We start from the raw sequence: 27,777 nt of genomic DNA on the forward strand, positions 1-27,777 counted from the left end.
GTAGGAAAAAGTATTAAAACTCTTACATTTTTGAGTGTGATGCTAATGGTCTAATCAGATTCAATGGATTATGCTAAGCTATGCTAAAAGTGGTACAGCCAGACCCGGAGATCAGCTAATTGGATTCCAAAACAATAAAAATCAAATGTTTAACTCTAGGGGAGCTGTAAAATAAGGAATGTCCATTGAAAACCTGTAATATTGTAACCCTCATACACAGACTCACATGTCTTGAACAGCTTTGGCATCCTCCATGTTTCCACCGGCCAGCAGGGCTTTGATGAGGGCATCATATGGAGCAGGACTGAAAACAATGCCTCTGCTTTCTGCCTCCCTCAAAACATCACAGGCCTCTAAAGATCAAGGGTTTAATAGTACACATTATCCAGGATTGATCATTACAGCTTATTAGCATGCTTTTATTCAATGCAATGACTCCATTGCCATTCATAAAAGGTTGGGTTCATGCAAGGTGTTTATATGTTTGTAGGAGAAATGAGTAAAAATAAAAAATCTAACCTTGAACTTTTCCCCTCTTACAGAGAGAAAGAATTTTGAGTCTGTAGTCATCAGCAGTGGCCTCTTTGGGGGGAGAGGTGGTTTTCCTCTTGTGAGGTGAGGACTGAGCCATAGAACTGAATTTGACCTCTTGATCCATCAGCATCTCAGGCTGATCCTTAACCTCCTCAAACCACAACTACACAAAAAAACACACAGCTCTGAATACAAAACTTATGCAAAATATTAAACCAAGTGGGACCCTTAAGCAAATTTGCATTTACAGTACACACATGATTTCAGCATACAAGATGATCCAAATCAGCAGATTTCATTAAGGTACAAGTGATGCCCTGCTATGCTGGGGTGTCCAATGTCCAATTTAGGACCTTCATAAGCTTTATCTAGTTTATCCACTATGATGTAATAAGGAGATTTGGAGGAAACGAGATACAGAGTCACACTTAAAGGATTAGTCCATTTCTTAAAAAACAATCCAGATAATTTACTCACCACCATGCCATCCAAAATGTTGATGTCTTTCTTTGTTCAGTCGAGAAGAAATTATGTGTTTTGAGGAAAACATTCTAGGATTTTTCTCATTTTAATGGACTTTAATTGACCCCTACACTTAACAGTTTTTTTTTGAACTGAGTTTAAAAGGACTCTAAATGATCCCAAATGAGGCATAAGTGTCTTATCTAGCAAAACGTTTGTCATTTTTTGCAAGAAAAATAAAAAATATGCACTTTTAAACCACAACTTCTCGTCTATCTCCGGTCCTGTGATGCGTCAGTGCAACCTCACGTAATTGCGTAGTGACGTCGAAAGGTCACGCGTTACATATATGAAATGCACATTTGCGGACCATTTTAAACAATAAACTGACACAAAGACATTAATTAGTATCATTCCACATACAACAACGTCGGAACGGTCCTCTTTCTCCACACTTATAAACAGGGCGTAGTTTCGATACATCATCCGTGACCTCTTACGTGATGAAGTATTGCGTGAGGTCGCGCTTGCGCATCACAGGATCGGAAATGGAACGAGAAGTTGTGGTTTAAAAGTGCATATTTTTTATTTTTCTTTCTTGCAAAAATCGTTTCGCTAGATAAGACCCTTATGCCTCGTTTGGGATCGTTTAGAGTCCCTTGAAACCCCGTTGAAAAAAACTGTTAAGTGTTGAGTTCAGTGTCAAGTGTTGGTGTCCATTAAAATGAGAAAAATCCTGGAATGTTTTCCTCAAAAAACATAATTTCTTCTCGACTGAACAAAGAAAGACATCAACATTTTGGATGACATGGTGGTGAGTAAATTATCTGATTTTTTTTTAAGAAAATTGACTAATCCTTTAAGATGATTGGTTCTTTACCTCAGGCACCTCAAAGGGCACCTCCTGGTTATTGCTTTTGAGGATATCGGCTAGCAAACGCAGGGTCCTCTCTCTGGGAATCAAATTCTCCTCCTGCATTTTAGTCCAGGCTGCTTCTGCCTTACGCCAGTCATTGGTTTCCTCTGACAGGAGAGAGAGAGAGAAAATGTCAGTGTATGGTAATTACACTCACCCATTACTTTTAACCTCAGCTCCCAACACACAAGACTTACTGCACAGTCGGAACAAATAGTGGTACATATCGTCTCTGTCACACTCAAACAACTTGACAGTCATGTCCACCAAGTTCTCAAGAGGCTCCATCTGTGAACAGAAAGATTTATATAGTGATATATAGTCTATTGATTGAAAGAGAAAGAGCGAGCAAGAGAGAGAGAGACACTGACCAGTTGGGCTGAGATACATTTCTCTGCAAACCACTGCAGACGGGCTGGTCGTGCCCTTAGTCCAGGAGTCTGCACGAAAAAGAAAAAACATAATATTAACAAATCAGGTTCACCTGATGACTCTGGTTCACCTACACTTAATAAAATCCATTATACACATTTTTTATCTTTTTGTTTGGTTCTCGCTTCTCTAGTTCAGGGGTTTTCAAACTTTATGATGCCAAGGACCCCGAAATATGATAAACCTTTTGTGAGGGACCCCCTCCCTAAAATACAGTACTGTGCAAGTCTTAGGCCACCATCACCAGACTTGTTGTTTTAGAAGTTTTAATGTCCATTCATTACTTTCAATCTATTTTATTAAGATACAAACAGAAAATACAGGAAATTTGTACATTTTTTTTTTAATTTTCAGGACTAAATGTCTTCTTTAGGCATTGTCTGTGTTTAGTGTGACCTCTCTTGGCACTAAACACATCTTGAGTTTAAAGAGTAGTTTCTTTAAAATTAGAAATTAGGATTTAATTTTATTTAGGTTTAAGAGTTCAAGTGGAAGGGGAGTTTACCCTAAAAACTTGACAAATCATTTTAATTTTTTATACAGTTTTTAACACTATATACACATTTCCTGTATTTTCTGGATATATTCTATTAAAGTCTTGTTGGCCTAAGACTTTTGCATAATACTGTATATAATATCAAATGTATTTTGACAAATAATCTTGTTTTATAGCAGCTTTACAAGAAATCCTGCCTTGTAAACCATAATAAGTGAGACAGAGGGAAAAGACCAAGACTGTGTAGCCATTTAATTCTGTCGTATTTACTAAGAAGATTAGGCTTGAGGACTGATTTTTAACTTGCCCTGGAAACCGATTCAAAGGAACATAATCTTTTTTGGTGGGCTAGTATGATCTAGAGCTGGGGTTTTCAAACTCGGGTGAATGGACACCCAGAGGGCCTCCAGGAGGTTCTAGGGGGTCCCCAGAAAATTTCAAAGAATAGACCCGAAGAAAATTTGTGAAATGTATTTATTTGGTGTCTCTCTTTTATTTCTTGCTACATACATTATAGAATAATTCATATATATATATATATATATATATATATATATATATATATATATATGAATTATTTGGGCTTCATATATATGAATCGGTTTCCAGGGCAAGTTAAAAATCAGTCCTCAAGCCTAATCTTCTTAGTAAATACGACAGAATTAAATGGCTACACAGTCTTGGTCTTTTTTGTTCTATTGCTATAAATGTAGGAGCAGCCCTTCTGCTTGATGGGTAAAGCCCCGCTGGCCAAATCTTCCCTTAAGTAAATCCAGGATGATTAACATCCCGCCCCTAAAATCTCCCTTAATATGCGAACAAATCACCACACACTTTCACCATCTGCCCAGTCTCACTGCCCAACCAACATCAAAAAGAACATCTAGGTCAGATCATTAAGAAAATCTGGTGTCTACAGGACTCTCTGGTGGTGTCAAGCAGAGATTCAGTGTGGTGACTTCACAAACAAGAGTATCATGCATTATCAATTCACGCAGAAAAAAATCTTTAACACTACTATAAGGACATTTTGCGGACATGGTTGATAATAAAAATAGATGGATGCATATTTTTGAATAGTGTACATAAAAGAACATGGCACTAAAAGGGCAGCTCAGTGGGTAGGACTATTGCATCACAAGAAGGTCCCTGATTCAAGCCTCGGATGGTTTAGGAGGTCTTCTGTGTAGACTTCATATGTTCTCTCTGTGTCAGCGTGGAATTCCAGGAATGCCGGTTTCTTCCCACAGCCCAAAGACATGCAGGATAGGCCAAATTGTCCTTCCCCAATTTGTGTATAAATTAAGTTGTGTGTATATTTACTGTTTCACAGCCAATGACGAGTTATCTCGTCAATTAAGAAAAAACGATTCTCTGACAAAGACGAGTTTTTACAGCAATCCATATTTGCACAATTATAACACACCACAGCATATATGGACTCGAACGCATTAAATACTTTGTGTATGCTTTGAACTTCGTTCCGATTCTGATCTCTAACCAAAGTCATTTACAAAAATGCAATTCTCCTTTTTTGTTCAAAATTTGGTATTTTAAAAGAAACCTACCCATATTTGTTAAAAGTAAACAAAATAAAGATAGTATGAAATATTTTTGTTTGTATGTTTAAAGCAGAGGGTTTGTTCTTTCATTTAAAATATTGTTCATGTAAATATTTAAAGAAAATTTTCTTAAAGTCATTAAACTTTTGTGAACTCATAAAAAATGCTGGCGGGCAAATTTTTGAAAAAATGCTAACCATGTTGCTAACAAAAAGGTTAACCAGTTCTCTCCATGAATATAGCTATAGATGCTGGAATGGCGATAATAAATAAATTAATACATTTGGCACAAAGTCCACTTCTTTGTTACTGTATTGCCAAAGTTCGTTTTGCACTTCATTGCTGGTTAGGTATGAAAATGGTGCATTTGTCTTCAAAAAGTTTCAAATAAAAAAAGCTCCTAATGCATTCAGACCTTCATTAAACGAACCCCTCAACACACTAAAGATCTAATAAGCCATCATTCTCTCAAACACATATCACACACTCAGAAACACTTACACACAGTGTGATGACCATTTTAATCACACCAAAACCTTAACCAGCATTTCACTTAATTACCCACCATTATTAATAATCTGACAATAACCTGACCAGCACTCCATCGCTGCACTTAAAGTTTCTATTAGAGAGCTCAGTGTCTGCTAATGCTACTTAGATATCAGTGTTTTTAATTATCAGGCACTGGATGAAAGAGGAAAACGCTCCACAGAATAAGAGGGGTGTTTGGCCTTCCTGTCAAGCATTAGGACACTCAATGAGCCATCATTAAACAGCAACTTTTAGAGAGAACTTTAATAGTGACTTCAGGTGTAAAAATATGAGACCCTGCCTGTGAAAACCCAGCCAAAGTCTTTTTTGCGATTTACTGTTTCCTACATTAAATCATACTATAGAACATTCAGTAAAAATATAACTTTGATATATTTAATATTGATTGAATTCAATGACTGAATTTAAACTTTGCTCCAAATCTCATAATTTGATTAGAAGACTCTAGCCTGGATTTCACAAAAGAGGGTCACATATAGTTGTCAACCAATACAGGGTTTTTCAATCACTGACGACCAGTAAAGTGCCACAGGGATGATGTATTTTTGTAGACCAACCCCAAAAGTTAGCCGAGCACTGGTTCCCTTACTTTAAAGTCGATTTTTCCCATAGGATTATCGCAAAAAAGCTCTGTGTTTACCAAAAGTTTATGACACTTAAATGTTTTGTCCAACAAGATAGTCACAGATGAATAGCCTGACTAACACCAGATCAGTCTTCATAGAGAATGAGACGTGGTCTGGGAACCATCATATTTGAGGCGTGGTTTACGAATGCCCAGACACATTTCTTGGGCGCTATGAATGTCTATCAATTGCGACTGTACGTAGCTCATAGCCAATTGTTTCAATTATACCAGATGACGTACATGTAGAGCGACATAAATTCAAACGTCAACTTTTATCGGGTACGTGTGCACACAGCTGAAAGCTATGCAACTAAACCGGTAGCTGTATATTGTATTGAAAAACAACACAATTTAGTGGCACTGTGACAACCACAGTACAGGCATAATGACAATATGATATTAATAAATACTACTTACTGTTTATAAGTTAATTGTACTTTGTCGACGACAATGCATAGCAGGTTGTTCCTATAAAACTCTGTGTCTATCATGTCTTGCCATATCCAAACATCCTTCTTGGATATGAAATTGTTTAACGTCAAAAGTTGCACTTTTTTTTAAATAAACTTGCGTTCAAAACTACTTCGAACACTATCTAAGGCTGCATTGAAAAGTAACTTTGCGTCTGCTGTGTGGGATAAACAAAACTGCTTTGGTGTGTTGCATAGACGTCGTCATCGTCTTGCTGCCCCCTCCCCATTCTGTGATTGGTTCTATTTCAGGGGCAAAAAAGGTCCAGAGTTCCCATGCTAGACTTGCAGCGTGAATAAATTTGCGTGCAACGCAGCATGGGGAAACTCAGATGAACTAACAGATGAACACAACTTTTATGAAATTGAAGTCTAAATGAACTATAAAAATAAACTTAAAATGTGTAATAATTGTCATAAACTGTTGCGATAATCCAAAAGTCTATGGGAAAAATAATTTATAACTTCGAAGGTTGGCCTACAAAAATATGTAATACCTGCTGCACTCCATATGAAGACAGCAAGGAAGCTGCTACCCTATTCGGACGGGATTACGGGGGTAAATGGAGTAATATAACTTTACCACAGGACGTTTGTAATATTGATGGTCAATTCGCACAGGATTAGAAATCTCAGTAAAACTATCAGAGGTGGGAGGGGTAACTCGATTATGCATTGTGTCACCTCCCTCATCGTCACGTGCACATTATGTTGCTTCCTAATTTCACATGTGCAAACACGAGAAAAACTCGAAATTGGACTAGGGAGGAAACACTGCATTTATTTTTGGCTTTTGGAAAACATCAGTTTCAGAAACATTTCCATGCCTCGAAAAAGTACTTTTGACCTTTTTTTAAAAGGTCTGTATGCAGAAATTGATTGTTCCACCGCTAGAAAGCAAGGAAATGCTTCTTTAAAAACTTCCATATTAAAAAAAGCGCAAAATTACAGAAAATGACGAAATTTACATGTATATTTACAACTGGTCTATTCGCACGAGATTAGTATTACCTGAGGTAATTTCTCTATACCTTTTTACAGAAGGCAAAAGTCATCGTAATCTGCCGTTTACTGCCATCGTTTGTAATGACTACTGACATGGAGCATTTAGACGGGAATAAAATCAGAGAGAAGCTCTGATACAAATTGCTTCACTCCACCTCTCTATGTAAAACTAATCCCGTCCGAATAGTACTTAATACATATATCATCTCATGGCCTCTTTTGATAGTACAAGACTAGTATTGGTATTATTAAGATTTTTAAAAAATCAGTATCAAGCAAATGATATGGATTTTAACTTTCCAAATATCCTAAACCTCTCAAAAAAATGAAAGACAAAGCTTCTCAGATGACTGCCTGAGGTGACTTTTGGTATGTTATCGGCAAACTTAGTGCCCCAAGGGAATCACTATGATCTGGAGTACAGAACATGATAAATGGAGCCAAATGGCAGATAAAGACGATTTCCTCTCTCTTGGGAAATGGTCTTGTTGAAAAGCTCTTGACTGATGGAGCCTTGAAAGCCAAGCCTGGGCTTATTTTTCAGCCATACGGACAATAATGCACAACAGAATTAGCAGAAATGATGGTCTAAAATAAGTATCCACAAATCAGGAAATTCGACAACAACTCTCTCACACACATGCCCTGTATGATAAACCAGCTGATGCTTGACTATATGCCTGGAGTTCTGTCGTTCTCCCACGCTGCATTATTGAGGGAGTTGGCTGGTGTTGTATTAGAACGGTTGGTTAATTGAACATCTGAATGGCTTTGTCAGAGCTGTTTAGCAGTGAAAGGCCAGACCCCTGAGACGCTGTCCGCTGAAAGAACACAGCCTAAACAAATCCCCTGAAGACCCATCCTGGATGAAGAGCGCAAAACACGTCAAGCGTCTCAAAATCAGTTAGGTCCCGAGCAGTACAGGCTCATGTGGGGATGGAGAACCGCTCAGCATCTCCAGACAATTAAATACATCTACACGTGCATCTAAAATCCATCTGCAAGGTTTCTTCGGTCTGAAAGACTTTACAGTATAGAGACAAGATGAGAAGTTTTGCTTCCAAAGGTATTTCAGCTGGAATGAAAGTAGCTTAATTCAATGTCCTCACATAAACGTTAACCCTTCCATGATCTCTATTCTTACGAAAGAAAAATGTGACTAACCAGCAATAACCAGCAAAGCACTGGTTATTGCCACTGTGCTATGTTTTGCATATAATCTATAGAAAAATGTTACTAGCGCGCAGGTCACAGCACCGAAATTATATTTGGTTTATATTATAATATTTACAATATAAATATTGTATAAAAATTTTATTGCATTAAAGATATATTACATTAAAGTTTTAATAGACAATTTAAAAAGTAATAGATAAATTCATAGTAAATTTAATAATCTTTATATGGGGACTCAATATTTGATAGCAAAACTGTGGGTTTACACCAGCCGCGAGTTCAACGATTTGCATGAGTAGATTACATGCAAAGTCAATGCAAAGACGTGATCAGATGCATCCTCGCATGGGGCGATGCAAATGACGCAATTCGCCTCAAACACGTCGAAAAATTAGCATGACACGGAGTTAAATCCTGCAAGTAATCTAGAGCGAGTAACGCGATGCGCCGCGTTTGGTGTGTACGTAGCATAAGTGTTTCTTGCATTGCAAGGTGTTTTAACTAAAGCCCTAAAGGCCAAGAGTATAAAAATCACATTATGATTCAAGCTTTTCAGTTTTACAAAGATAACTTTCCCTGTTCATTTGTCACCATTCTCTGCTATCCTTTAGAAAGGTTTTATCATGCCGAAACATTGTAATAACATTTAATGACAATAAAAGCAATTGGCACGGGGGCATTGATTTACCATAGCGACAAAAACAAATCACAATACTGACATTTTTTAGTAAGGTGCCTTTCAAAATCTAGTGTTCTTTGCAGCAGCCATTATCTCTTTCACACATTCATCCAATGAAAATTCGCTGTACCTATTGTCTTGCATGAATGGCATTAGTTGGGTTTGGAGCCCTTCTAATTTAAATGTTGAAATATCAGTGTGGCAGTAATTAAGTCTGTTAAATAGCTGTGTGGTTTGAACACAATAACAGCAGTCCCACCTCAATGATTTTGCGAGCCTCCTTGTAGCGGCCCGTCTGCAGGAACGCAAAGTAAAGGTCGTAGAGCATCATCATCTCACCTCGCTCCTGGCTCAAAAACTCCATGACTGTTACACAAAGAAAGAGAGAGAAGTTTCACTTTTATTATATCTGAAGACATCAAATTAACGTTTTCAAATCTTTACAATATTTGGTGTTTTAATAACATAGATAAACCCATTGAGCTGAAAAAGCAATAAAATATATGTTTGTTTTTAGCTTTTATACCCAATTTAAAATCTTGTTGAACGTAAACAAAACACTCAAAATATTTTTGTAATTTTAAATGAGTTTGTCATGGCATATGCACCGTGTCTCATTAAGTGCTGCAGGTCGCCAAGGGCGTAAAGTGGCCCTCCACTATTGAGGTCTCACTGCCTTAACACTTCAAATCCACCCACTCCAAACACCTAAAACACTTAACTGCTCTACTGCCCCACCAAAGACTGAGACTATTGAAACCACCATCATCTAGTTTATCTACATGACCTGTGACTGGCACTCATAAAAGCTCAGTTCTCATACATATACAAAATATAACAAGATGGTGCACTCCTATTACTATGAATATGGGACAATGCAACGCTCTATATGACAGTCCTTACAGAAAAACACAGTTTTTTAGTGATTGATGCGGGCAAAAATCCTTGATCTTGTGGCACGTTTTCTTAATAACTGCGCGAACACTTGCGGCAACTGCGCGAACACTTGCGGCAACTGCGCGAACACTTGCGGCAACTGCGCGAACACTTGCGGCAACTGCGCGAACACTTGCGGCAACTGCGCGAACACTTGCGGCAACTGCGCGAACACTTGCGGCAACTGCGCGAACACTTGCGGCAACTGCGCGAACACTTGCGGCAACTGCGCGAACACTTGCGGCAACTGCGCGAACACTTGCGGCAACTGCGCGAACACTTGCGGCAACTGCGCGAACACTTGCGGCAACTGCGCGAACACTTGCGGCAACTGCGCGAACACTTGCGGCAACTGCGCGAACACTTGCGGCAACTGCGCGAACACTTGCGGCAACTGCGCGAACACTTGCGGCAACTGCGCGAACACTTGCGGCAACTGCGCGAACACTTGCGGCAACTGCGCGAACACTTTCGGCAACTGCGCGAACACTTGCGGCAACTGCGCGAACACTTGCGGCAACTGCGCGAACTTGCAAAAACAATTTTCAGCTTTTGCAGCTTTTCAATGATGTTCACGTCACATAATCACCTCACTTCATAACGTTCCCATGGCAACAGGGGACATGGCTGCGCATGTGTGAGGTAAATGCAACATTTTTCAACTTTCTGCTAAGATATATGCTATTTTTGCTACAAAAATGCGGGAATTATGAAATTATGCAAGCCCCGCATATTTTGCGCATGCAAATCTGCAATTTATGCTGCGAAAGTGTGCCGTATTTGAAAAAACTGCGTCCCCCCCATTAAATATGTGGACTGTGGCTGATGCATTAAATCATGCGATCGCATAATCGCGTTTTTCTGGAGGGACTGATATGACCGCTCTGATGAAAGAAGTCCCACCTTAAAAAATAAAAGAACCAATCATTAATCGATAAAGACTAAAACAACCTAAAAAGTTTTTTAGCACAATTTGAGCTTAGAATATAAAAATTATGGTACAGTTGATGTCGGGTTTAATTGCTAGTCAGAAATATTTTTTTAATTGTAATATTTGCATGTGATTTTAGAAATATCTGTCTTTCCCCATTTAAGTAGATAGGACTGTAGTCTTGCATGACTGAAAAACTGCCTGTAAAGATGGCCGCCTAGTGGTGCAACTTCCCCAAAGAGACTTTTGTATGTGTGCATGTACCTACCCTTTTGCAAAAGCTCGGCATCTCCCTTTTCCACCAGGCCGCAGATGATGTCATGGATTTTGGGCATCTGATGGTACTGTTTATTGCACTCAACCGCAGCATCGAATGCACCGGCGTAGTCCCCACTAAAGAAGAATAAGACGTATTTAATTAAAGCAACAATGCTCACAAATGATAAACGTTCATGACGATGTAGCACTGTCCCATGTGAGAGAGTGACACTTCTGTCAACTGTCCCGAGCATCCTTGCCCCATGGACTCCTTATGAGCCCTGAAGAAAGTAAAGCATGCATATTACGAATAAATTCAGGGATTTCTCGAATCAATGCAGTTTTGTTAAATTAAATTTTGATAACATTTGAAGAATCTATATATTTTTACCAAGGCCCATTTACAAACCAGTATATAATCAGAAAAAAATTATGCTGATGTTGTAACTACATCAGTCTTCTCCAAAAAAGCATCCTGCTCCAACTCAAAAGTCTCAAACAAACACAATGTTTTTTAATCATAAGTTAAGTTGCAGACCTTACCTTTAAAAAAATCTATAAATAAACTATTCACACGTGAAGTTGCTTATTTGAATATACGTTTAATACACAAAATACCATTAAACAGAGAATGTGCAATAAAGATCTTTAGATTCCTGCAACGTCCTGTAGTTTTCGCCTTCATCCACAGCCCCGGCAGCCTCACCCCCGACTGGGTCGCTTGGCAGAATATGGCAACAAAATTAGATCTGCTCTCTACCCTCTCCCACACCTTTCATCCTCTCTACCTCCTTCTCTCTACCCCCTCTCTAACAAAGAGCTCAGCGCTGGTCTGACAGAGGGCTGACAGTGGAATAAAGCAAAAGAAACAGACGAGAAAAACACCACTCCAATCACTCTATTGTGACTGCAGTGGCAGCCATCGAGTGATTGGGTAATTACCGTGCCAATCACACAGAGGTCAAAGCAGATAGGGCACCAGCAGGAGGGGCGGGTGTGGAAGGAAAGTGAACCGGTTGGGTTTTAACAGGTATAATTTCACTAGTGTTTTCAACCCCTGAGATTATACAGTCGGGCAGGGATATGTGCTTTAGAGAGAGGTGACCTTGAATGTTGGATTGACGGGGGGGTTGGGTGGGGGTTCTGGGTGGGTAAGGGGGAGTTGGACAAAAAACAAGGCAGAACATGATGCCAGCGCTTAGGGAATCACACTTAATTGGAATGAAGAGCGACAATATTATTCATCAAGCAGCAGTCAAGAGTCAATTCGAACACATGCTGGATGACTGCGCAATGCACTTGGACAGAAATTCATTTGATTAAGGCCCATAAAAAACAAGAGCAATACATCTGTACTTATGTACTTATCCATACGTATTTCAAATGCTTATATTTCGTTGGTCACAAAAAAGATAGCAACGCAGAGGCCTGTTAGACACAGAGTTTATTTAATTCAGGAAAACAATATTATATTTAAAGGAACAATATGTAGGATTGTGGCCAAAACCGGTACTGCAATCCCAAAACTTGTGGCTAAAACTGGTACTGCAATCACACCACTGGTGGCCAATACACAACATGACAACATAAACATCAGTTAAGGGCTACAACTCCACTTTTTAAATGACAATATCTTGGCCGGACCACTGTTGTCAGTGATATAAGTATTTGAAATGAAAATGATTTCTTAATGTCTAGTGACATATCAGGGCCATTTAAGGATTAATTGATATACATTTCTTACATACTGTTCCTTTAAGATAACCGGAAAATCAGATAATCGGGGTCTTGTAAAACCCAGAAGGGGTTAACCTTTGTGATAACTACTTAAAGGGACACAGAAAATGTCAACAGATGTTTTAGCATTCGTTGTAAACTTATGGACCTATTTTTTCAAACGCCTCACAACCGTACATTCTTCCGTTGAGAGCTTGATTAATAGACACTCCAGCCCAGTTGGTGGCGATAATCCACCTTTGCCAATATCAAGAATACAAACGGGTTCCCGGTGCGGAGTAATACCGTACCTCACAGCACATTTAATACAAGTCAATGGAGTTGGACAAAAACTACGATAAAACCTGTTGGAAAGCATCTTTTGCAGTGCTTTTTGTGTGAGCATATCAGTGAACACCCCTGACCACTCTGTGAGTTTCACATCTTTGTAAATGAATGTTTAATGCATTTTAGAAAGTATTGTTCCAGTGCACCTATACAGCCATTATTATAAACACCCGAAAATTCTCGGGCCAGCATTATATGTCCAAACTTTAGTCAAAACCGTTCTATTTTATCATAAACAATCTGAAAACAGTGCTTTAAGTGTAAAATACCGAACTTGTCCTTTAACTGACCAATCAGAATCAAGTATTTCAGATGCGTAATAATTTCAGCAAAATGATCATGTCCATGTTTGTGGTCTTTGACATTAACAGTAGGTTTCTCAAATCCGACATTAGAAAAACCGAACCTGACAAAACTATTCAATCCGAGAATGCCACTTTAAAATGATGACATGGTTCTCCAAACCATAACTACCATAAATCCGGAAGACTTCTTCACAATTCCCATCAATATGAGATGAGTCACCCACAACTGCAATTACCCCACCCCCTCCTTCAAAACCCAACCCTACACCCTTATCTAACTAAGCCCCCACCCCAAAAATAAGAATTAAACATCTTGAAGGCTTCATAATTTCCCTGGATACAATTTAGCTGTCAGTGGCGCTCGGCCTTACTGCTACATATTCCTCTTAATGTCACTAACTTTGCATGTCAAGCACTTTCCAGCCAATTAAGTTGAAGGAGAATAAAAAAGCATGTGCGAGTGCTTTGCGTGAGGAACCTGAAGGATTAGACAAGAAAGCTAATTTCATCCACCCCTCTTCTGAACCCCCTCTTCCTCTGACAGTCTCCGTACATCCATGTACTCCCATCTCTTTTGTTACACAGATTCTGAGATTGGCACCATTAGAAAGTATTTGTACTGTAGTTAGGGGACTTTTGGAGGTTTATGACCTGGAACTTGGGATGTTGGTATGCTTTATAGTACATTATACCACAGGCCTGTTGAATGCTTTATTCTGATTGGCTGAGAAATGCATGGGTGTTGATTATTTTTCTTTAACCTGTACACCTAACCTTTCAAATGTCATAAAAGTAGGCAAATGTTTGTGGTAACCGTGGTATCCACCCGTTTCTCGAACGCAGAAGTAAGGTAGAAAGCGGTGTAGTGGGAGCACGCATAAAACATGATTTAAACAGTTAATATTTACTACACCTGCCATGTATGAACCAGTGTAAGGATGAAATTAAGAAGTGGCTTGATATATGAAGATATATCCAATTATTTTGTGTTGTTGATCGGAGATGACGGGTCTTCAATGCGCAAATATAAAAGCAGAGACACACCAGTGTCTTTACAATGGAACAGTCAGTCGAGTGTTTGTACATGGAATTTACCAAGACTTTGTGTTTTTAACTTTTCAGGGGCTGGTGTGAGGTTTTTTCAAACGGCAACTTTTAATGGACTTGATTATGGTGACACGTCGAGCTTCATGCGGTCCGACACAGTCAGCAGTAGCATTAAACACATTTAAGTTATTTGAACAAACCATAATAAACATATTAAACTACTACATGTATTGAGTATTGTTTTCGTTTTATGAAAATATTATTACATCGCTTCTTACGCACTAGATTGAGACATGAGATTATGAAATTATTTGCTTACTTTTTTAAAGTATTTGCTTTTTCCATTTAAAACATAACAAAAGTACGCTCAAACACATTACGAACTATTATAAATATTAACTATGCAGATTATGTCGTATATATTCTGTACTTTAGGCTAATCGCATTTTTGTAATAATATATAGTAGCAGAATAAATAAATAAATAAGCATAATTGTTTTTTAACAATTAATTTATTTATTGTTTACTGGCAGTTTCTATGAAAGATTTTACTGGATGGATTTGTAAATACAGATCATGATTGCATGTGCGCCACATACACATTTAGTTCTTGTGCATAGATTATAGTTAAAACAAATGTTTTGTAGAGATTTACTGCATTTGTATTAGCTATTATGGCAACCCCTAACTGCACTAATTATGTCCGTCTTCCTGGATTTCATAATAAACAGCCAGTCAAAACGGCACACTTGTGTCCTTCGCAACAGACTACCATTAGTTTTAGTGGCTCACTGGAAATCATAAACCGGAAAGCTCAAAGATGGCGGCCCCCATGTTTACGTCAAGAAACGGGTGGATAAGAAGAAGAATTGACTACAGTCCTTTGAATTATTTGAAAACAATGCACAATTTTACAGCTCTCTTTTCGTCATGCCACTATACCACCTTAGGTGTGCATTATATTCGAATAATTCAACACCCTGTCATCAATTACTCCTTACCTATATAGTGGGGTTTAAAAGTCTGAAGCCACTTTTAAACACTTTTCAATGCATTTCACTAATTTAATAAATTTTTATTAGCAATTTGGAAAAGTATAAATAAAAAAATTGGTATAGATTCCAAAAGTTTGTGCAAAATCTGGTGATCCCTGGTGATGATGCATAATGTCCCAGCAGCAAAGGTAGTAAAATAAACGCTGTTCTCCTGTATAGTTCAGTGGTAGAGCATTGAGTTAGCAGCGCAAAAGGTCATGAGATTGAACCCAGGAAACACGCATACTAATTTAAAATATATATCTTTTGGGGCAGTTTCCCAGATTAGACTAGGCCTTAGTTATATTAGGACTTTTAAGTTTTTACAAACATGCCTTAAAAAAAACAATACTGGTGTGCATCTTGAGACAAAACAATATATATGTCTCTGATATATGTCAAGATATTTCTCTACAAGAGGTTTTTAAATTAAGGCAGCTCAAACATGCATTTTAGTCTGGGACTTAGAACAGCCTGTCCGGGAAACCGCCCCTATAATTAAGAATTCACTTTCCAAGTCACTTTCAAAAAAAGCATTTGCTTTAATTTTTTATTTTATATCCATAAAATTGTATTTTTTTAATTTTAGTTCTTAAATCTTTTAATCTTAAAACGTCCTTGTTAAGACATACAGCCACGTTAATTAAATAGAGTCAATGGATTCAAACTTCACCAAATCTTTCTTGCACACCCATTTCACTCAAACATCTTGACCTAACGTCTGTAAGTGATGCAGTTTAAAACGAGAAAAGGTGTCATTATACCCAGACATCTGACAGCCTTCCACATCCCCACCCTCTGAAGAGTTACAATGTCCCTCCCATACGCCTTTCCACAAAAAAAGTTTCACCAATTCCCTTTGTTAGACTCATTAGAGATGGAGGATATAGATCAGGAGCAGCGGCTGCTGTTGTCGTGGAGACGAGCTGACGGCTGTCAGAGTTAATCCCATAGAGAAGTGTTCATTAAGTCATTACGCCTGACACGCTGACGAGACACTGACACACGACGCTTTGTCCTCTTTAGCGCAGACCAAAGCAAAGACAGAGATGAGACAGAGACGTCTAAGAGCAGGAAAGCAAAGTAAGAAGACAAAAATGGGCTATGAGAAGTACAAGAATGAGAGTTTAGAGGGAAGTAATAAAATGTAGAGATTATATTGGAGAGATGTAAAGATTAGTCTCTCCAGATAGTATAAAGATTCAAAGCCTGGGATACACTGCATGATTTCTGACTGTCCTAGACGAAAGATCGTGAAACAATCGTCGCGATTTCTGTGATCGTGGCTCTTCATCGGTGGTCCTATTTCGTACAGTGAGAGAGGTTCAAAGACTGACGTTTTTCGATCTTGCGTCCAAAGACAACCTACGATACTTTTCTGACAGTGTCAAAAATTCATCATGATCACCGCACAGTGTGTTTGCTGCTACAACCTGCGTACTGGTATTTGTTTATCATCATTAGGTTTGTGTGCTGTATTCTTCTTAGCACCCCATAAATAATCTGATGTACAAAATCCAATGCAATTCAAATTTTTACCTCAGACAAAATTAATCATTTACACTAACTTATCCTCAATATCTAGTATACACATATGACAGAACATCTCATCAATAGTTGTCCGTATCCAAACAGGCCTGACTGCTGTGAACTCTCAGCCCCGATTTCTTCTCTGCCGAGACGTGCGGTTGCCAGTCAGAGATTGCTTGTAAAGTAAACCGCTGCGTTTTATCAGAATCTCCGCTGAGAGCCGCTCTGATCTCCACATATCTGCTCCTTAATGAACCCGAGCTAAATTGGAAAGCTTATCGCGCGCAAGGCAGCAATTAAAGCCGGTGTGGTTGTGCCACTCGAGTGACAGGAAAACAAACAGTCGCTGTGAGGAACCCAAGAAGCCTGGTGTGTGTGTTGAATGTTACTCTGTATCGGTGAAGGTGTGCTGCCAACCTCAATATCCCACAGCAGGGAGGGAGCAATGCACTTATACGGTGCACCGCATGGCCATGGCAAATCCAGCAATTAGCACGGAGTGCATAATTAACATGCAAATTAGTTCATCTGCTTAAAAGCGGCTCTAACAAATAGACCTGAACGAATGGGGGCGGGACAGAGGGACACAACTTGTGGAAGTTAATTCCTTTTTACCCTCATGCTGCATTTTTGCTATAAAGTAATCAAGGATTGTATAAACTGAGCAGCAAAAAGAGTCTTCTATAAACTTTTTGATATTGACAGTGCCAAACTGGACTACATGATTGTTTTACACATCTATACATTTGTCATACGCTTTTACACTAAATGACTTAAAGTGCATTCGAGCTAAACATTGAGTATGTGTGTTCGAACACATGACCTGTTGTTATTGCAATGCACTACAAACTGAGCTACAGGAACATCTACAAACAAAACTTGGAGATATCATAGTACCTCAAACTATTTTATGTAAGAACTTCCTTTAAACCATAAAAAGGCTCTATACGTAAAGTCAGTCACAGGGCATGGGGCTCTTCAATTGTGAACATGACGTGGAGCATCTTACCTCTCCAGGAAGCAAGTGACGAGGGGCGCGCAGAGGTTATTGGATGGTTTGGCCAGGCCCAGGGAGAAGATGGTCTCCTGGAGACGTCGGACAGTGGTGGCATCTCCTTTCAAGGCAGCGGCGTTCATTGTGAGGGTTAGCAGATTAATCGCACCGTCCCTTAATGGCACATCCTTCTCCTTCATTTCCTTCAGCATGTCCACGGCCTCTGCATAATGACACGGGACAGAAAGATCAGTGATGGTCTATCACCTTTTCTAATAAATACAGATATACACTCACCTAAAGGATTATTAGGAACACCATACTAATACTGTGTTTGACCCCCTTCACAACTGCCTTAATTCTACGTGGCATTGATTCAACAAGGTGCTAAAAGCATTCTTTAAAAATGTTTGCCCATATTAATAAGATAGCATCTTGCAGTTGATGAAGATTTGTGATATGCACATCCAGGGGGGCACAAAGCTCCCGTTCCACCACATCCCAAAGATGCTCTATTGGATTGAGATCTGGTGACTGTGGGGGCCATTCGAGCTTTGTGACATGGTGCATTATCCTGCTGGAAGTAGCCATCAGAGGATGGGTACAGGGTGGACATGGTCAGAAACAATGCTCAGGTAGGCCGTGGCATTTAAACGAAGCCCAATTGGCACTAAGGGGGCTAAAGTGTGCCAAGAAAACATCCCCCACACCATTACACCACCAGCCTGCACAGTGGTAACAAGGCATGATGAATCAACGTTCTCAGTTTGTTTACGCCAAATTCTGACTCTACCATTTGAATGTCTCAACAGAAATCGAGACTCATCAGACCAGGCAACATTTTTCCAGTCTTCAACTATCCAATTTTGGTGAGCACGTGCAAATTGCAGCCTCTTTTTCCAATTTGAAGTGGAGATGAGTGGAACCCGGTGGGGTCTTCTGCTGTTGTAGCCCATCCGCCTCAAGGTTGTGCGTGTTGTGGCTTCACAAATGCTTTGCTGCATACCTCGGTTGTAACGAGTGGTTATTTCAGTCAAAGTTGCTCTTCTATCAGCTGGAATCAGTCGGCTCATTCTCCTCTGACCTCTTGCATCAACAAGGCATTTTCGCCCACAGGACTGCCGCATACTGGATGTTTTTCCCTTTTCACACCATTCTTTGTAAACCCTAGAAATGGTTGTGCGTGAAAATCCCAGTAAGTGAGCAGATTGTGAAACACTCAGACCGGCTCGTCTGGCACCAACAACCATGAAGCAACTGCCATGTGATTGGTTGATTAGATAATTGCATTAAGGAGAAATTGAACAGGTGTTCCTAATAATCCTTTAGGTGAGTGTATATCAATGCCACCGTTTTGTCTCAAGATGCACACCAGGATTGTTTTTTAAAATGTACTACTTAAAATGTCCTACTATAACTAAGGCCTTGTCCTGAATTAATCTAAACATTTCAGTCAGGAGATCCTAAGCTTGTGAGCAGTTTTATGTATACATTACATTTGTAGCTTAAACACTAATGCTCCCTAGCCAGTAATGACGGAGTGCCTACTCACCTGTCAATCACTCCACTAACACAAGGGTACATATATATATAAGAAAAAAAGGGCAGTTACACGGATATACCCTGACTTGAAAAACCAAGTGAACATAGTCACGAGACTCAAATGAGATTATACAGTGTTTAACTCTTCATTATAGTCAGACTCCCATAAACAGTTAGCTGACAGAAAGGTTGACTGTTTTACAGACTTGGAGATTATTTGTATATCAGAACACTTAACTGTCCCCTGATGGGCCGGCACCAGACGAGAACATGAGAGAGAGCGAGGGAGAGCACGAGAGGGGATAAAAGCCCCCTTAGATAATTTCATGTGGTGAAAACAAACTGCTATTAAAACAACATTTTACACCCAGCGGGGATGCAAATGCTGCAGTATAATGCCAATTCGCCACTAATTACTACTTGCATTTCTAAACGAGACTACAATTACGGAAGCCCCCACAATAGTAGGCATTTTTTTGACTGTTCCCTGCGAAAGCACGCCGGGAAATTATAGGTGTGCAGCGAGTGCCCGGCGTGAACCCGGCAGGCTGTGGTCGCGGATACACCGCAGCTCGGCTGGCGTAATGGAGGCTTTTTGCTGGGCGATGCTCCCATCTGGCAGAGGGGCGAGGGTCCATCTCCACAGCTGCTCTGTCACCAAGCCAGATAATTAAGATGTGTTTACGCGCTGTTTAGAGGCTAGTTAATGGTCTGATACCGATAGGGCCTGTTTGCACGGGCGATACTAATCATCTAGAACTGAGCGGAGGACTATCATCCCAGCTGTGTGCATGAAGAAGTCAAGCCCCAAAATTCCCCTGATTCACAGTGGTACTGGTGTTCATCGATGGAACTTAAAAGCACTTTAAAGGTGAAGTGCATCATTTGGGAGGGATTGCAACTATGAGAGTTGTTTTCAAACAGGTTTCTCACCGCAATCGTGAGACATGTTTTGCTAAAAAACTATGAATGTCTTATGTATATGCAGAGTATCAAAATTACACATTTTAATCACCGTGCATGCGTGCAGTGTTCTGCCAATGTAAGGACCTCAAGTATGTAGAATAACTGTATATATAAATGGAAATATTGAATGTAGGGCGACCTATAGAAAATGTAGTCTCTACATACACACACGCATGCACACACACAACCAGCTTGTTTTAACCCACAAATTCCAATCTGTCACTTCATCACCCTGCAATTTTTGTCCTGTTGTTATGCAAATCCAGCGCAGCGCTCCGTACTGTCAGGAAAAGTGATGAGGCAAAAGGGAACAGTGAAGCTGGGAACACGAGGTTCAGCAGGGGCGTGCTGAGTTTTTAAGAGGCTGCTTTTGTATGATAACGCTCCGTTCATTTATCTACTCAGTCACGCTGTTACCCCAGCACAGATCTCATCCTTTACAGCTTTTTCTCTTTTTGAGGATTGTTTTATCAAGATCCCAGCAGTCAGCCCATTTAAATAGAGGCTTGTCATTTAAGGAGGGCTCTTGTCTAAAAAGTGGCACATGTTATGTGTTAACAGCTGGATATGAATTGAAGCAATGGAGGTTAAGTGGATCGCCCGAGGGCGTCGTGACAACGATACTCACGAGGGATTGAAACGAACAACCTCTTGATTCTTGGGCCATCACTCTAGTCGCTGGACCACGCATGTTACCCAATGTAGGGCAATGATGTATTTACTCCCATACACACATAATTGTTCAACTTTCTAAGTATTTTCTAATTTAAAAGCAAAGCCTTCTATTACAAAACCTAGGGTCTTGGCTGCCTACACTCTCAGAAATAAAGGTACAAAAGTTGTCACTGGGACAGTACCCTTTCAAAAAGGTACACCTTTGTACCCAAAGAGTGCATATTAGTACTTTGAACTGCCAAAATGTACCTTTAAAGGTACATATTTTTTCCTAAATGGTACATATTAGGACCTTTTTTAAAGGGTACTGCCCAGTGACAGCTTCGTACCTTTATTTTTGACAGTGTAGTATAACTTTTATACAGTAAGACATCACTTACTCATTGGTGAGGCTTTTCCCAATAATAAGATACCTTGCTTTGAAGAAATGTACACAGCTTAATTTAAAGCCTGTGGTGAAAATCAAGTTTTTATTGTTGTTTATGTCTAGGTGGTGTTTTTAATATGCTTTCAGACAAATCATGTGCAAATTTCTCATTCAACACCATTGGAGTTTCCCAAAGACCGCAGTTTGAAATCGCCTTGGTTTCCTACAACAAACATGTAACCAATCATATCATCACAGTTGAACGAGTGCATCGGGTAGTTCGAACCATAGATATGTATGCATGCATAGAGTCGGCGCTGAAACGATCACACTACTGCCATTTCAGCTCTATTTCTGTGACGTGAGCGCACGCTGCTCTCATGTGCAGTGTAAATGCTCTAACCTGTTAACATCAACACTATAAAAAAAAATCACAGCTCACACGTGCATTGTGAAACCGGACTTAGCAGCTTTGTCTAAAAATGCTGAGGGTAGCATCTATGTACATACAGTGAGGAAAATAAGTATTTGAACACCCTGCTATTTTGCAAGTTCTCCCACTTAGAAATCATGGAGGGGTCTGAAATTGTCATCGTAGGTGCATGTCCACTGTGAGAGACATAATCCAAAACAAAATCCAGAAATCACAACGTATGATTATTTGTATGACTATTTATTTGTATGATACAGCTGCAAATAAGTATTTGAACACCTGAGAAAATCAATGTTAATATTTGGTACAGTAGCCTTTCTTTCCAATTACAGAGATCAAACGTTTCCTGTAGTTTTTCACCAGGTTTACACACACTGCAGGAGGAATTTTGGCCCACTCCTCCACACAGATCTTCTCTAGATCAGTCAGGTTTCTGGCCTGTCGCTGAGAAACAAGGAGTTTGAGCTCCCTCCAAAGATTTTCTATTGGGTTTAGGTCTGGAGACTGGCTAGGCCACGCCAGAACCTTGATATGCTTCTTACAGAGCCACTCTTTGGTTATCCTGACTGTGTGCTTCGGGACATTGTCATGTTGGAAGCCTCGACCCATCTTCAATGCTCTAACTGAGGGAAGGAGGTTGTTCCCCAAAATCTCGCAATACATGGCCCCGGTCATCCTCTCCTTAATACAGTGCAATCGCCCTGTCCCGTGTGCAGAAATAAACCCCTAAAGTATGATGCTACCACCCTCATGCTTCACAGTAGGAATGGTGTTCTTGGGATGGTACTCATCATTCTTCTTCCTTCAAACACATTTAGTGGAATTATGACCAAAAAGTTCTATTTTGGTCTCATCTGACCACATGACTTTCTCCCATGACTCCTCTGGATCATCCAAATGGTCATTGGCAAACTTAAGACGGGCCTGGACATGTACTGGTTTAAGCAGGGGAACCTTCCGTGCCATGCATGATTTCAAACCATGACCAGCTCTTTTCAGGCCATTGACCAGCTCCTTCCATGTAGTTCTGGGCTGATTTCTCACCTTTCTTTGGATCATTGAGACCCCACGAGGTGAGATCTTGCATGGAGCCCCAGTTTAAGGGAGATTGACAGTCATGTTTAGCTTTTTTCATTTTCTAATGATTGCTCCAACAGTGGACCTTTTTCACCAAGCTGCTTGGCAATTTCCACGTAGCCCTTTCCAGCTTTGTGGAGGTGTACAATTTTGTGTCTTGTGTCTTTGGACCGCTCTTTGGTCTTGGCCATGTTAGTAGTTGGATTCTTACTGATTGTATGGGGTGGACAGGTGTCCAGCTAACAACCTCAAACAGTTGCATCTAATTTAATTGAACTGAATGCCTTTATTGTCATTGTACTTTACAGCACAACGAAATTCGGAGCGCTTTCCACATGGTGTATACAATAAATACAATAAATAATCAACAATCATTACAGTGCATAAAAAAACTAATAATAAATAGAATAGAATAAAAAACCGTAATAAAATAAATTAATAAAATTTGATTAAAACAATGATCAGGAATTTAGGACAATAAATGGAGTGGAGGTGGCAGACTAACAGGTCTTTGATGGTCAGAATTCTAGCTGATAGACAGGTGTTCAAATACTGATTTAAAGCTGTATCATACAAAAATCATACATTGTGATTTCTGAATTTTTTTTAGATTATGTCTCTCACAATGGACAGATAAAACATATCAACAAGTAAAACAAAATAAAATCTACAAGTACAACTAAAAAGGCTGAGTAGATTATATCAAAAAAGTAGCCCAAAAGATTGCTTTATCCACTGTGGTAGCCATTGCTTACAAAAAGGTTGGAGACCCGTGATCTATGGTCTTAGCTGATGTGATTAAGTGGGGGCGGGGTTAATTTGCATATTCATAGATGTGCATACACTGAGTAAAGATTGTACTGTTAAACATTGAAAATTACTTAAAAAAGGTAAAATGTCTTTGAAATAAGCATAAAAAGTATGTATAATAGTGTTCTGTTGTGTGATTACATGCAGAAAAGGGCACCAAACTCTCTTGCACCAACCACTAGGTCACAGTTCAGATGCATACAAACTAATTCTGCACAATGCCGTGGACTTCCAAAACAACTTTAGGGAATTCTTGCTGATAATTGTGTCTTAAGTTTACAGATGAACGGGCTAGACTTTCCCTCATTCCCAAATGAAACCTTTCACAGCACTCTCTGGTCATACCGAGCACAGTTCACACATCACTGGGCCACGAAAAGCAAACCGAACTGAACTTCATCCATTTCAGAAAGCCTAGTGAGGGCAGACAGCTCCAATTCCTCTTTACTGACAGAACCACTAATCACACCCAATCAGCCACGGATGGAAAATGGGTGCGAATGGACATCTAGCGGCAGAGCATCCCGTCCCGCTGTCTGATACCGTATGCGCTGATGTAAACAAATATCACACACCCCATTAGTCCCCCGGCTCATTCTGGGGCCTTCTGCCAACCCATGAACCGGCAACACCGGTTACAGACTCCGTAACAAATATGAGGACTCGGGGAGAAATACTGAAGGGTTTCAAGAAAAAGCAAACAAAAACAAAGCCATTAAAAGCCAGAGCGCCGGTGCACGACGGTGCCACGAGTCATGATCTTCAATCTAGATCCGTTTGCCGCAGTGATGTGGGCAGGTTGGGGCACTGAGGTGTGTTAATGTGAATGACAAGCTCCTAGCACACACCAGCGGGCTAATGGCCACCGGCTCGCTCTGATAGACACACACACGCGCATACACACACTTCCCTCATCACGCGCTTTCACCCGAATTCACATGCAAATGTGCGTGTGTGCGCGAAAAACTTGAGCACTTTTGTCGACATGATATGCCATTAGTATCAGGACGGATTTCTGTAATTCTGTTAAAGTGCCGCCGGTCCTGTAATTTTCTGTCGCTCGGTGACAGGATGAGTCCGAGCGAGAGGGAGGGGGAAGCCGAAGAGTGACGTGTATCGTGAAAGGCGAGATGGAGAGTGTATTTTCACCATCAGTGTGTGCACAAAGCAAAGAGGAAACACTTTTATTGTAATTGCGTCTTACATGAGCATGGAGAAATCCACCGTGGAATTCAGATAATGGCTGATTAACGTCTCTGTCCGAACAGACAGGCGTTTTGGGCATTGCGCTAATGGCGTTCGTGTTTGACTCCGAACGTCCCTTCAGGAAACTAATTAAGCAAATGGCAAGCCTTCGATAACAACGAGATAAATTCACAAAATTCTCGGCCGTACCTTGACGTTCTAAGTGGTCTAAAATGCAAGGTGAAGCACACCTAATGTGATGCCCTACATTATTTGTGTGACAAACTAGATTATTTCAGTAATCCTGGATGGTGAAAACATCTGCAATTATTTCTACCAGAGGTTTCATATAAAAATAAAAAAAACAGAACCACCAACCTTCCAGTTTGCCATGCTTGGACAGCACTCGGACCAAGGCCATGTACTTCTGAGCATCCAATGCAACCTCAGAGTCCTTGCGAGCCCTTAAATAAAAAAAACAGATGAGTGAATCTGACCTGATCTGCACAACTTTCTTTTAATTTCATCTATCTTTTAATGCAGATAACTATTTGAACAGAACTGTCAACAAAGAGGAATGATGTTCGTGTGATGGGTGTCAAACTCACAACTCTCTCTTAAGGTTTAAGGCTTCCTCAGCATTGTCATGGCGGCAGCACAGGTTGATGAGCATTGCGTATGCGGCAGGAGTCATATCCTCTTCATACTGAGCTTTTAGCTCTAGCGCTCGCTCCAGTTTCTGAGAACAAAATAAAGATATCAGGAAAGTTAAAGTCCCCATCAAAAAACGCAGATGAATGAATATGCAATTTAGCCGAGCGGAGACGACAATCATGGATCACCACTATGTGAAGGGAGATTTGGCAGCCAATCTGTAGTTAAGATTGCATACATTATATAGTACAATTTTACACAGTAATGTTGGCTCAGTGATATCCTTGATTTGAACTGAAGTAATCTACTTGATGTTTATTTTGCTTGTTATGAGAAATAAATCACTCTAAAAGGATTCTGTTGTTATTGATTCTTTGTGGAAGTTTACCGGAAGTTACGTTTGTTCCACAAAAAACGTTTGTTTATGATGTTACTGTTGAAACTGTCTATAGCACCAGCTTGGACCATATATATATATATATATATACATACACACACAGATACTAAATTCTGCAGTTTCAGACACATAGCTGCTAAATCCGGTTTCAAAATGCATACGTTAGTATCGGGTTTGCAGTAAAAAAAAAAAGTTTGGTTGTTTACATGCGATTTTAAACCGTGGTTGCGTCGGTCTTTGGATAACCCCAATTCTATGGAGAAAATACTCCGCAATGTGCATCATTCAACAACATTTGCATATGGTTTGTCTTAAAGCATATTAAAAACACTACAGACATATAAACTACAATAAAACTTGCTTTTCACCACATGGGGACTTTATCTATTTAAAGAGCACCTATTTCATCGCTAAAAACAACGTTATTTTGCGTGTTTGGTATAATAGATAGGTTTGCCTGGATTATGGTTCAAAACACATTATTTTCCACATACTGTACATTTTTGTAGCTCCAGATTTTACTCTCTTCCTGAAACGCACAGATTTGAAAAGCTCTGTATCCCTAATTGGCCAGCTAATCTGTACGTTGTGTGATTGGCCTGAATACCTCTGACGTTAGCAGGAAATGTGACGCGCAACTCGCGTCATCGTTTACTTTGGGGATTGTACCTTTTGCATATCGTTAACATGTACTAATACACACTTACACACCAAAGGAAATGTAAAAACGTGATTCGGACAAAAGGTGCTCTTTAACTACTTGTAATAGGCCGATACATCATCAAAAAACAAACAAAAATTTCAGAATTTTATAATAATTGGTAGGTACTTGTTTTGATTGACAACATGTGATCAACATCATGAACAAAACCTTATGGTCCATGTTATAAATCTAAAACTTTGCAATGGAAATGTGGTGTTCAAACCAGTAACAGTCTCAGATTTCTGTACCCAACACTGAAAACCCCCCACCCTGCTCTAAATATCAGCATTGGCCATTAAAACGTCCGACCAAAATAAAAATCAGTCAGTCCTGAACACTACAACTACTCATGGTTGTTTTTGTGAGAACAGACCCACCTCTTCAGTACAGAGGATCGCAATGATCCTTTTGATGATGGAATCTGCAGGTTTTCCCTCAGCCTTCAATTCTGGCAAGGTCTTTTCCAAAAACGACATTCTCCCATCCAAACCCTGACAGAAAGAGTAGGTTATTGGACTGTCACAGTTGACTCATTGGACATGTTGGCTTCAAACAAATAAAACCCACTTACTTTAACGAGAAATGCATCGGTCACCGCTCCATTTTCTTTTTTATCCACGAGAGCAAGAACATCCTGGAAGATTCAATAAAATGTAACTTGTTCAATTTTATGAAACAAATGATGCTTGCGTCAACGCTACAATGATGGCTCTGACCAGTAGGCAGCCAACTACTAAGCAGAACCTACCAAGAAAATGTTTGCTATTGTCTGACAGATCAAAAAATCCCTTAGCAAGGGCCACTAATAACAAAATACCTTGATAAGCTCTGGAACATGGTAAGACTCCAGAATGTTTCGAATTCCTCTAAAGATATTCAGCGATATGGTGATATTCTGAAAGCAAAAAAAGCTAATCAGTTTGTAAACAAAGCCCCACAAAATAACAAGCTAAAAAC

At 39.7% G+C, this 27,777-nt stretch overlaps 1 protein-coding gene across 1 annotated transcript in view; it reads right to left on the minus strand.

The window, feature by feature from the left end:
• The window catches only part of lrpprc (leucine-rich pentatricopeptide repeat containing), a 64,862-nt gene that overhangs the window by 19,089 nt on the left and 17,996 nt on the right, over window positions 1-27,777 (minus strand). Inside the window, exons 17-29 of the mRNA XM_073873134.1 lie at window positions 27,638-27,715; window positions 27,392-27,454; window positions 27,198-27,311; window positions 25,675-25,805; window positions 25,445-25,530; window positions 18,027-18,234; window positions 11,048-11,172; window positions 9,172-9,278; window positions 2,284-2,352; window positions 2,110-2,200; window positions 1,877-2,019; window positions 520-697; window positions 227-353 (exon numbers count right to left, since the gene is read on the minus strand). Of these exons, the coding sequence (XP_073729235.1) occupies window positions 227-353; window positions 520-697; window positions 1,877-2,019; window positions 2,110-2,200; window positions 2,284-2,352; window positions 9,172-9,278; window positions 11,048-11,172; window positions 18,027-18,234; window positions 25,445-25,530; window positions 25,675-25,805; window positions 27,198-27,311; window positions 27,392-27,454; window positions 27,638-27,715 (1,520 nt within the window). The remainder of the gene's footprint in view (window positions 1-226; window positions 354-519; window positions 698-1,876; window positions 2,020-2,109; window positions 2,201-2,283; window positions 2,353-9,171; window positions 9,279-11,047; window positions 11,173-18,026; window positions 18,235-25,444; window positions 25,531-25,674; window positions 25,806-27,197; window positions 27,312-27,391; window positions 27,455-27,637; window positions 27,716-27,777) is intronic.

Source organism: Misgurnus anguillicaudatus, chromosome 11 (assembly GCF_027580225.2).
Source record: "Misgurnus anguillicaudatus chromosome 11, ASM2758022v2, whole genome shotgun sequence".
NCBI lineage: Eukaryota > Metazoa > Chordata > Actinopteri > Cypriniformes > Cobitidae > Misgurnus > Misgurnus anguillicaudatus.